This window comes from Panthera onca, chromosome A2 (assembly GCF_046562875.1).
Source record: "Panthera onca isolate mPanOnc1 chromosome A2, mPanOnc1 haplotype 2, whole genome shotgun sequence".
Taxonomy (NCBI): domain Eukaryota; kingdom Metazoa; phylum Chordata; class Mammalia; order Carnivora; family Felidae; genus Panthera; species Panthera onca.
In genome coordinates this window covers 12980378-12992452 of record NC_138340.1, presented here as the reverse complement: position 1 = coordinate 12992452, position 12075 = coordinate 12980378, and the positions used below count along the sequence as shown (strand labels likewise).

General features: G+C 54.5%; 1 protein-coding gene across 1 annotated transcript; it reads left to right on the top strand.

The window, feature by feature from the left end:
- Window positions 1–2284: 2284 nt before the first annotated feature.
- USHBP1 (USH1 protein network component harmonin binding protein 1) lies at window positions 2285–12075 on the top strand. The gene is made up of 12 exons (XM_060630572.3): window positions 2285–2841; window positions 2933–3081; window positions 3297–3735; window positions 7259–7384; window positions 7556–7692; window positions 7859–7999; window positions 8254–8427; window positions 9125–9374; window positions 9921–10142; window positions 11103–11209; window positions 11410–11532; window positions 11810–12075. Exons 1-12 carry the CDS (start codon window positions 2788–2790, stop codon window positions 11997–11999), a joined length of 2112 nt encoding a protein of 703 aa, XP_060486555.2. The 5' UTR covers window positions 2285–2787; the 3' UTR covers window positions 12000–12075.

Genomic DNA, 12075 nt, shown 5'->3' with positions numbered 1-12075 from the left:
TGGAATGTGATTGGTTAAAGGAAGAATAGCCAGAGCTTTTATGTTTCTGGCCGAATCAGGTACACTGGTCAGCGCTTCTACCCTGATAGGCTGGAACAAGGCTCAGTGAAGTGGGGCTTTCAATAGAGTCGGCTCACAGGGAGGGAGAAGGCCACTTGCAATGTGATAAACTGAACACAGGTGACTTGGGCGGGATTTAGAAGACGAGGTGGGGCTGATTGGTGATTTGTGGAGCTGACCTAGCCCTCAATGAGGGGCGGGTTTTTGCGGACCGAGGTGGGCGTGGCCCAGGCGCCAGGCCCTTCCCAGTTACTTAATTCTGTTCCTTATTCTACAGACCTTTGAGCCCAAACTATTTCAAACCACCCTTTCTTCTTCATGCGCACTCCTCCTCTTACCCCCATAACCATTTTTTTAAAAAAGATTGTCATTTGCTTTTCTTTGTACTTTTTAAGATGTTTATTCATTTATTTTGAGAGAGAGAGAGAGAGAGGGAGAGAGAGAGAGGGAGAATCCCAAGGAGTCTCTGCAGTGTCAGAGCAGAGCTGAAAGTGGGGCTCCATCTCATGAACCGTAAGATCATGACCTGAGCCGAAATCAAGTTGGATGCTTAACCAGCTGAGCCACCCAGGCACCCCACCCCCACACAATTTAAAACCCACTTTGAAGGGGGGGGTGCCTGGGTGGCTTAGTCCGTTAAGCGTCCAACTTCGGCTCAGGTCATATCTCAGTTTGTGGGTTCCAGCCCCGTGTTGGGCTCTGTGCTGACAGCTCAGAGCTTGGAGCCTGCTTCATATTCTGTCTCTCTCGGCCCCTCACCCACTTGTGCTCTTTCAAGTGTGTTTCACTCTCTCTCTCAAAAATAAATAAAACATTAAAAAATTAAAAGGAAAAACACGCTTTGAGGAGCACCTGGGTGGGTCAGTTGGTTAGGGGTCAGACTTTTTTTTTTTTCCTAAGCGTCAGACTCTTGATTTCAGCTCAGATCATGATCTCATGGTTTGTGAGTTCTTTGAGCCCGGCGTGGAACTCCTCACTGACAGTGCAGAGCCTGCTTGGGATTCTCTCTCTCTCCCTCTCTCTCTGCTCCTCCCCCGCTTGCACTCTCTTTCTGAAAATAAATAAACAAACCTAAAAAAAAAAAAAACCACGAGTATCAGTTTCTGTGTGTGTGTGTGTGTGTGTGTGTGTGTGTGTGTGTGTGTGTAAAAGGGTCAGTTAAACCTGCCCTCATAAGCCAGGCTCCGGGGATTGACATCCAGGAGGAGCTATGTAAGCTGAGTCTTCAAGAATGGAGAACTTGCCAGAAAAACAAGAGAATGAAAGGCATTCCGGAAAGAAGGAAGCACCTTCACAAAGATCCGGAGGCTTGCAAGAACTTTGGAGTGGCAGAGCCTTTAAACAGGTTAATATGGCTGGAGCAGAGGCTAAGAGCACAGATTTCAATGTGCCTGGGTGCCCCCAAGGAAGGGTGTTTCAGGCAGAGATTACAGCATAACCAAAGGTCCTGGGGTATAAGGATTGTGAACCTTCAACTGTTTACAGAGGAGAGGGGGGTCATCGTGGCTAAAGCATGGAGTATACAAGGGTGCAGGCAGCAGGCATAATTGTTAAGGGCCTCGAAAGCCAGGTAGAAGAGCTTGAAATATTTCCCAAGGGCAATGGGGAGTCATGGATGGTGTGTGAGCAGAGGAGGTGAACAATGAGGTCTCTGTCTCTGGGACCTGGGTAGGGAAGGGAGTGGAGGGGTGGCTGGAGAGTCCAGGGAGGGAGCTGGGCTGGCATCCAGGTAGGAGGGGAGAGGCTTGGGCTCTTATTATGGATGGAGATGAGGAGGGCCTTTAGAGACGGATGCAGGGAAAATGGGCAGGATGTAGGGACTATCTGGGCTCTGAGGAATCCAACATTTACACAGGAGAAACGGCAGCTGGCAGAGAAAGCAGAGATGGGAAGGCCAGGGAGGTAGGGAACAAGTGGAAATATTACAGTTCAGTTCCTGGATGATGCTTGGCCATGTGCAAATTGCTTGTTAAAATTTCCACGGCATTGTAGAAAAATGCTATAATTACTGCCCCCCCCTCCCCACACACATTTTACAGATAAGAAAACTGAGGCTCAGAGGTGGAGGAGACTCGAGATCAGAGGCTGAGGTGAGGAGTAACTGACACCTCAGGAGCCGGACACGTGTCCCCAGCTGATGGGACTGGAGGAAGCTGATGCCCTTGAGGAGGAAACAGCACAATAACAAGTCACATGACCAGGGGAGGGGGCTTCCTGTTTCCTGGCCCCTCCCGAGCCAGCCTTGGCCAGCCCAGGTCTCAGCAGGCAGTGGTCAGAGCTACCCCAAGAATGTCCAGGGATTTGGCCTGCTGACCAAGGGGCTCCCAGAGGCACAGAGGACTAGAATTTGAGCAGGCTGAGGGGACCCAATCCCAAGATTGGGGCCTCTGGCTCAAAAGAGCCCTGGGGAGGAGAAGTGACTCTTGAAGTTGTTAAGCCAGGCCCAGACTGGGGAGCACAGAGGGAGTGAAAGATAAAGGAGGCAGAGGAGAAGAGGAGGTCAGAACAATTTTTTGAGATAGTGAGCTGCCTGTCAAGGGAGGCATTCAAATGCACCAAATCAACATTGATAACCCAAGATCCCTTCCAAAGGGAGGAAATCAATGCCCATTTCACAGAGGAAGAAATTAAGGCTACCCAGGACAGCCAGGACAAGAGCTGAGATCAGGCGGTGGTTTCAGGGGGAGAGGAAGAAGTTAGATCCAGAGGACTGACTTCTGGACAGCAATGAGTTCCCGGGCCGCACGACCCCGAAGCCGGCGAGGGAGGCACGCTCCACCTGTAAGTGCTCCCCTCCCTGCCACACCCGGTTCTTTGGGGCCACTCATAGCCCTGCCTGGCTTCAGAGCTTGGTCCCGTGGGTCATTTTCAGGGGGAGCTGGATCCTGTGGCAGAGAGTTCAGAGGAGGCCGAGGCAGCCGGCGGGAGTTCTGAGTCGGGGCCTGTGCCATCTCAGGAGAGCTGCAAGCCAGAGCTGCTGGGGCCAGAGGCAGAAGCCAGGGGTCAGGGCTTGGGAGGCAGGTAAGGCCCACTTGGTCTGTGCTCCCCACTCTAGCTCTGGTACAATTTCCCTACCCCTAGGTCTGCCTGTGTTCCTCCCTTGCTCACACACATGCCGTAGCTTCCCATTGTCCTCATCAGCCCAACTTGCGAGGCCCTGGATAATACAGCCCCCGTGAGTTAGCTACCCCAGATGACCCCATTTCCAGAATCTTCCTTGTCTCACCTGACCACAGGCCCGCCAAAGAGGCTGAAGAGAACTCTAACAGAGGACCGGCCCCATCTCTCAAGGGACCCCATGGGCCTGCAGAGGAAGGCCCCCAGGCCACAGATGTAGCCCCACGGCCCGGGGAGCTGGTCCCCCCCAGGCCTGGAGCCTCTGATGTGTTTCAGATTCTCCAGCATGCCCTGAGCTCGCTGGAGGCTGCTGCTGCGGCCTGGCACCGCCGGCCCCCAAGCTGTCCTGGGCCTGTGGAGGCAGAGGACAGAAGTGAGGCAGGACCAAAGCCCTGCCTGGAGGAGGAGGGGGCAGGGGCTTGCCAGAGGGAGGCAGCCCGCCTGGCAGAGAGGAATGCCTGGCTGCGATTGGCCCTGGGCAGCCGAGAAGAGGAGCTGATTCGCGTGCAGGCCTCCGTGCAGGCCATCCAGGCTGAAAAGGAGACGTTGCAGAGGGAGGTGAGTGGGGGAGCTCTGCTTCCCAGAGCTCTCTGTCTAAGGGGGGTGGGGGGTGCGCCTGGCATAGGCAACGTTCAATCATTAGCTCCTTAGAAAAACTTTTATGGAGGGGCTTCTGGGTGGTTCAGTCGGTTAAGTGACCAACTTCAGCTCAGGTCATGAACTCACAGGTTCATGAGTTCGAGCCCCGCACCGGGTTCTCTGCTGTCGGCACAGAGCCTGCTTCGGATCCTCTGTCTCTCTCTGTCTCTCTCTCTCTCTCTCTCTCTCTGCACCTCCCCCGCTCGTGCGCACGCATGCTCCCTCTCAAAAATAAATACCCATTTAGGGGTGCCGGTGAGTTCGAGCCCCGCTTTTTTAAAATTAAGAATTAAAATAAAACGAAATAAACTTAAAAAAAGAAAAAAAGAAAAACTTTCGTAGAGCATTGACTGCTGGCCCTGAGTAAATAAAACTCCCTTGCCTTCTTAGTTCAGGTGGTCAGAGATACCCCCTGAGCAGGTGACACTTGAATGAGGAGGTAAGGGAGGAGCCATGCAAGGATCTGGGGAAAGAGCATGCCAGGCAGAGCAGGAACCCCCTCCCTGGGGCAGGAGTGTGATTCAAGGAAATGTGAGGAGGGGCACCTGGGTGGCTCAGTGGGTTGGGCGTCCGACTTCAGCTCAGGTCATGATCTCACCATAGGTGGGTTTGAGCCCCGCGTGGGGCCCTTGTGCTGACAGCTCAGAGCCCGGAGCCTGCTTGGGATTCTGGGTCTCCCTCTCTCTCTGCCCCTCCCCCGCTCATGCTCTGTCTCTCTCGGTCTCAAAAATAAATAAAACATTAAAAAAATTAAAAAAAAAAAAAAAGGAACTGTGAAGAGGCCAAGGGGAGGGCAGGCTGGTGATGGGGGCAGATTTACAGGGTCTTGGGGACGCTGGGAGTTGAGCTTTTGCTCTCTGAGCCCGCGGGGATCCTGGAGGATTTTTCTGAGCAAAAAGGGGCGGGACCTGATGGTGCGTTCACAGGCGCCCTCTGGCGGCCACGGGGGGAACAGCCTGTGGGAGGGGCGAGGGCGGACTCCTGGAGATCCAGGAGGCACTGGTCCAGACACCAGATGGTGGAAATTGTGGAGGCGGCCCGAAGTGGGCAGATACTGGGTGGTGTGGAAGGTGTTGCTGGCAGGTTTGGGTCTGAAAGCTAGAGAAGGGTTGAGGACAAGTCCTGGTTTGGGAGCCCGCGGGGCTGGAGACGAGAAATGGGGATGCTGCAGGAGGGGCAGGTGTGGTGGGAGGGGGACCAGAAGCTGTTTGGGTCCTAACCAGCACCAGGCACCCATGAGCCACCCATGTGGGGCCATCAAAGAGACAGTTCTGTGTCTGAGTCCGGGGCTCGGGGGAGATGTCAGGGTAGGAGAAACACATCTGGGCCTCTTTAGCATGTGGATGCAATCTAAAGCCATGTGGCTGAAAGAGATCGTGGGAAACAGGTCCTCAAGTCGGGCAGGACCCGGTGGCAAGATGTGGGACTGCCAGAGCCCAGCCTGAGGGGTGGGGCCCACTTCCTGGCTGGGAAAGAAAATCCCCCCTCCACATTCCTCTCCCCACCCCCACCACCTCTGGCAGCCACCCCTCTGATCTCTGGATCAGTGAGTTTGATGTTCCGTCTTCTTTTGTTTGTGATTTCACATAGAAGTGAGGTCATAAAGTATTTGCCTTTCTCTGTCTGACTTATTTCATTTAGCATAATGCCCTCAAGGTCCATCCATGTTGTTGCAAATAGCAAGATTTCCTTCTTCTTCTTCCTCTTCTTCTTCTTCTTCTTCTTCTTCTTCTTCTTCTTCTTCTTTTAAGATTTTATTTTTAGGGCCACCTGGGTGGCTCAGTAAGTTGAGCGTCCCATTCTTGATTTCAGCTCAGGTCATGATCCTGGGGTCTTGGGATCATGCTCAGCATGGAGCCTGCTTAAGACTTTCTCTCTCCCTCCCTCTGCCCCTCTTCCCTGTTTGTTTGCTCTCTTAAAAAAAGGGGGGGGGATGGGGCGCCTGGGTGGTTCAGTCGGTTGAGCGGCCGACTTTGGCTCTGGTCATGATCTCGCGGTCTGTGAGTTCGAGCCCCGCATCGGGCTCTGTGCTGACAGCTCAGAGCCTGGAGCCTGTTTCGGATTCTGTGTCTCCCTCTCTCTGACCCTCCCCCGTTCATGCTCTGTCTCTCTCATCTCAAAAATAAATAAACGTTAAAAAAAAAATTTTTTTTTTAAAAACGGGGGGGCGCCTGAGTGGCTCAGTCGGTTAAGCGACTTCGGCTCAGGTCATGGTCTCGCGGTTCATGAGTTCGAGCCCTGCATCAGGCTCTGTGCTGACAGCTCAGAGCCTGGAGCCTGCCTCGGATTCTGTGTCTCCCTCTCTGCCCCTGCCATGCTCATGCTCTGTTTCTCTCTGTCTCAAAAATAAATAAACATTAAAAAAAATTTTTTTTAAAAAAGGAGGGGCACCTGGGTGGCTCAGTCGGTTAAGCATCCGACTTCGGCTCAGGTCATGGTCTCATAGTTCACGGGTTCGAGCCCTGCATCGGCTCTGTGCTGACAGCTCAGAGCCTGGAGCCTGCTTCGGATTCTGTGTGTGTGTCTCTCTCTCTCTCCCTGCCCCTTCCCGACTCTCTCTCTCTCAAAAATCAACATTAAAAAATGTATATTTTTTTAAAAAGCGTTTTATTTTTACATAATATCTTTACCCAACGTGGAGCTCAAACTCACCACCCTGAGACCAAGAGTCACAGGCTCCACCGACTGAGTCAGCCAGACACCCCTCCTTCTTTTTTAAGGCCAAATACTATTCCACTGTTTATACACCAGCTCTTTAGCCATTCATCTGCTAATGATCGCCTGGGCTGCAGTGAACATAGGGGCACAGATATCTTTTCCAGTTACTTTTTTCATTTTCTTCACACAAATACCCAGAAGTGGAATAGCTAATTGTGTGATAGTTCTATCCTTAATTCTTTTCTTTTCTTTTTTTTTTTTTTAATGTTTATTTATTTTTGAAAGAGAGCGCATGCATGGGGACATGTGAGCGAAGGAGGGGCAGAGAGAGAAGGAAACACAGAATCTGAAAGCAGGCTCCAGGCTCTGTACTGATGGCTCAGAGCCCGACATGGGGGTTGAACTCACCAGCCGTGAGATCGTGACCTGAGCTGAGGTTGGATGGTTAACCGACTGAGCCACCCAGGCACCTGTCCCAGGAACACTTCTTAAGGAGGACTGGGCCACAGGGGGTCAGTCCGTTAAGCGCCCAACTCTTGACTTTGGCTCAGGTCATGACCTCGTGGTTGGTGAGATTGAACCCCACGTTGGGCTCTGTGTTGGCAGTGCAGTGCCTGCTTAGAATTCTCTGTCTCTCTTCCTCTCTTTCTGACTCTCCCATGCACGAATGTGCTCGCTCTCTCTCTCACAAAATAAATAAACTTAAAAAAAAGGGGGGGGGCTGCTGGGAGGTTGGAGTCTCCAGGCCTAACCTACTGCATACTCCTTTCCCACCCACCCCCAGGTCCAGGAGCTCCAGGATTCCCTGATGAAGCTGGAGCCCTTTCCACTTCCCTCCCGCGGCCAAGCAGGTGGCTCGGGCAGTGGCTCCAGCAGTTCTGGGGTAGATGAAGAGCCCTGGGGGACTCAGGTGAGTGTGGGAAGCTCAAAACCACAATCTTGAGATCTGTGGGATTTGGAGCAGTGAGACTGAAATCCTGGTCATGCAATCCAGTAGCTTCTGGGCTTGCAAAAGGCCTAAATCCGTGATTCTGGGCTCTCAATAACAATCCGGGTGAATCAAGTAACCTCTTTCTGGCAGGACCCCTTCTCCCTGGCTCACCCCCTGCTCCGGCGCCTCCGGAGTGATTCCAGCACTCAGATGTTTGGGCCTCTCCGCACTCAACCCCTCGCCCCCGAGGTGCGCATCATGGAAAGCCAGACGGAACGGCTCCAGGGGTAAGGGCCACCCGTGCTGAGCTCGTAAGGGCACCGCTTCCTTCCCAGCTGGCCTGTAAGCCCCAGTCTGGAGCTGGAATGGAGTGGGGAGGAGGATGGCAGTCAGTTGGGTCCTGGCTGCCCTGCGGGGCCTCTCACGTCCCCCCTTCCCTAACTTCGGAGGCAGGAGCATCGAGAAGCTCAAGTGTTTCAACCATCTGCTGTCAGCCGTGCTGCAGGGGTACAAGGGCCGGTGTGAAGGCCTCAGCATGCAGCTGGGCCAGCGGGAGGCTGAAGCCACAGCACTGCGTCTGGCCTTGCAGTACAGGTCAGTGCATCCCACCCATGGTATCACTGGTGTGGAAGGGAATGGGCACGCTCAGGAGGAACCCCCATCCCAGAGGGAGTCAGGGCCCTTGCAGGAAAGCACTTTCCCACTTAGTCCAAGGGTGCTGAAGGAGTTTACATGCTCCCAGGGGCGGGGGCTGGGGGACGAAGTGAAGGATCCAGGAGCAAGTGGGGACGTCACCCACGCAAGATGGAGCCAGGTGTCCCAGAGCACTCAGAATCAGTGTCTCACAGTGAGCACTGTGAGGAGGCGTATGGAGTCCTGCTCACTCTCCGGGAGGCAGATTCGGGAGCAAGAGAGGAAGCCCCTATGAGGGACCTGGAGGTGGCTGAGAAGGAGGCTCAGAGGCTGCTGGCACGCGAGGAGGCTGCCATGGATGGAGGGACACCACGGAATCCACAGCCAAGGTACCCCTGGGAACCTTGAGAACTGGGAGGGCCAGTGAGTGGGGTTCTTATTAGAGAATGGGCCTCCCACAGCTGGCTTCGTGTTGGGGTTTGGCCTGGCCGTGCCCAGCAAAGTTGGTGTAGGGGCTCTCTGTGGTTGGTTGGCCTGAGGCCCGGGTAGAGCTGGCTGGTGGCTACTCAAGAAAGTTGGCATGGGTGGTTGACAGCCGCTGGGATTGGTATGGGACCCACCAGGGATGGCTTGATGATGGATGATGGTGCCTACTGATTAGAACTGGCATGATGGTGTTTAATGGGGTTGGCTTGATGCTGGTACGCATGGGGCTTAGCATGACATTGCCAAATAGAGTCGGCCAGCTGAGCAATGGTACCCATTGTGTTGGCGTGATGGCATCCGTCATGTTGGCATAAGTGATAGGGCCTCTTGAGTTGGTGTGGTGGCTTCCACTACGATGGCATGAGCAACAGTAATCATTGACACGATGGTGTTCACTACCTTGTCTTGATGAATAATGGTGCCCATTGGGGTTTATATTATGGTGTCCATCATGTTGGTATAACAGCACTCACCACAGACGGCATAGAACCCATCACGGTCCGTAAGACGGAAGAAGGCAAAGCCCACCAGGGTTGGCATGAAGTTAGCACAACTATGGCCACACGTGTTGACATCAGACCCCTCTTCGGTTTCCTGTAGCCCCGAGGGCAGCAGTGTGGATCGGCCCACACCACAGGAGCTGGCTACCCAGCTCTGGGGCTATGTCCAGCGTCTCCAGGAGCGCCGTGCTCTGGTGAAGATTCCCCCAGAGCCTGGCCCAACCTTGGCACCCATGCCCACTGTGCCCCATGCGGAGGCCATGGTGCAGGCCATTCTGGGGACCCAGCCTGGCCCAGTCCTACCCCGGTTGGAGAAGATGCAGATCCAGCGGGACCTGGCGGCCACACGGGTACACATGGGCAGCGGGCACCGTGTCGGTCTTTTCTGGTGGGACAAAGCCCTTTGCTGAGGCTTAGAGGGAGGATTGGGGGACCAAGTAGCAAAGGAGAGTTCTACCTGGCTGGGGGCAGACTTCCTGGAGGGAAGGGAATCGGAGCCTGGGATTTTGAGGGATGAATAGGACTTTGTCTTCTGGAATTCAGTTTCTCAGAAGATTCTGAATGTAGCTTTCCCAAATTTCCTTCCTATGGAAAGGAGATGGTGGCAGGGGGACATAGTCTGAGGTTTATACCCTGGCATGAAAGATCTGAGGTTCTAGAGTTGGAGAAACTCCAGACCCTCCCTGAGATGCCACTTGACTTCGTCTAAGATATTTGTGCTCTCTGAACGACGATTTCTATAGCTGTCGTTTTTAGGAGATGATAGTTCCCACCATACAAGATCATGGTGAGGGTTTGAGTTCTTGCCTGACCAGTCCTCACTGGGTGCCTCCTGGGCCTTCAGTTTCCCCAGATCCCAGAGGCCCAAATTCTCTGCCCACTTCTTGTTCTCTCAGGAGACTCTGGCAGAACTGATGCTGCGGCTACAGTTGATGAGGCGGGAGAAGCGGGGTCTGGAGCTGAAGGAGGCTGCCCTCCGGGCCCAGGGCCCAGCCCATGTGCTCCTGCTAGAGCAGCTGCGGTGGGAACAGGCACAGCTCCGGACCGGTGGGGCCAACAGTAGTGGTGGGGACAGCAGTGGAGGCGGGAGCAGTGGAGACGAAGAGGAGTCGTCTCAGGTGAGTGGCCCTTCCTGGACCTGGTGGGGATAGCCATATACTGCTGGCTATGTGGCCCTGGTCAATCCCAGACTCCTCTGAGCCTTGGCTTGCATTTCTGCACAAAGAAATGTGTTGAAAGGTTAGAGCGCATGTCAAAGTTTAGGGGAGCCTGGCTGGCTCAGTCGGTTAAGCGTCCAACTTCAGCTCAGGTCATGATCTCACGGTGCATGGGTTCAAGCCCGACATCGGGCTCTGTGCTGACAGCTCAGAACCTGGAGCCTGCTTCCGATTCTGTGTCTCCCTCTGTCTCTGCTGCTTCCCTCTCTGCTCACGCTCCATCTCTCTCTTAAAAATAAATAAACATTGAAAAAAATGCACGTCAAAGTTCATACCTGTACTTTGGGTTTTTGTTTTGTTTTCTCTGAAGGTCTGGAGCCCAATAAGCCCCAAGGCGTTTAGCGTCTTCCACTCAAACCTGTACCTCCTGCTTCCCACCCCCAGGGTTATTCATACTCTGGCGGCATCGCCCCTCCAACAGCCCCAGCCCGCACTTCGTGTCTTCTTAAATTTTTGGCTCTAGCTTCCACCCTGAGGACTTCCCTTTTGCCCCTTCCTATCTAATCATGTCTGTCCTCTGCTTAAAGCCTTCAGCAGCTTATAGAACCCTCCTTTGGATCACCTCTGCTACCTCCAAGCCTTTGTAGGTGCTGTGCCCCCGCCAGGAACACTGGTCATCTCCCTCTTTGTCTAATTAAGCCCATGATCTCTTGCAGGTCTGTGCTCAGATATCACCTGCCTCCAGATGAGATTCCCCGTTAGGGAGTCGTTTTGTCCTCATTAGGGTTTCTCATCAGACTGGGGGCTTCGTGAGGGCAGGGGCTGTGGCTGCCACAGCCTGGGTGACTTCAACGTCCGGCTTGGGCTGAACACACGCTCCACCTGAGCCAATGTCACTTTCCTCCCTTCTGCCTCCCACAGGGCCCTCCGGCTGTTCTTGGTGGCAGCAGGGGCATTGATGGAGGCCAGGTGGGCAAAGCGCAGGGCCCGGAGATTCTAGCCCAGGAACTAGCAGCGTCACTTCACCGGTGTGTGTCTCGGTCCCGGGCTGGGACGGATGGGTTGGGCGGGTCTATGTGAGAATCCCCGGGGGCACTGTGTGCCACAGAGGGCCGGGCATCCATCTGCATACAGGTGTGTTCACCTGGGAATACAGGTGGGTAGGTGGAGGGAAGGAAGACTGGATTGGCTGTGGCCATGAGCTCCTCTCTCCTCACCCCTGCACCAGGGCCCTGAGCCTGCGGGAGCAGCTGCAGTCTCTGCGGGAGGAACTGGAACAGGTGGCTCAGAAGGGGCGAGCCAGACGTGCTCAGAGTACCGAGCTGAACAACGATTTATGCAAGGCTCACAGGTGGGTCTCCCTTCCCTGTACTCCCCCCCACTCCCCGCCCCGTGACCTCAGAAGTGTCCCTGGCTCTCTCTGGCCTGCAGCCTTCCCCTGTAAGGTAGGTGGCAGGTCCAATCCATCCCGTGCCTCCCCCGACACCCAGTGTTTGCCGGCCCCTTTCTGAACGGGACCCCAGGAAAACTCAGGCTCGGAGAGCTCCCGTCTGGTGCTGGGAACACATAGCTCCTGATTTGGTGGGAGGGGGGGCTGTTTCCTGGCTCAGCCTACTCATCCCCTCCAGTGCCCTGGTCCTGGCCTTCCGAGGTGCCCACCGGAAGCAGGAAGAGCAACGGAGGAAGCTGGAACAGCAGGTGGCACTAATGGAGGTTCGACAGGCAGAGGAACTGGAAATGCTAGAAGCCACCGTAAGGGCGCTGGGGAGGCCCAGACCGTCTCGTCCACCTCCCCGGCTGGGAGAGACCTTTCTGTAGGCCCCATTCTGGCTGTGTCTGGGGTGTACCAGACAATTAGGGCAGGCCACATCATAAACTGTCCTGGAGTGATACT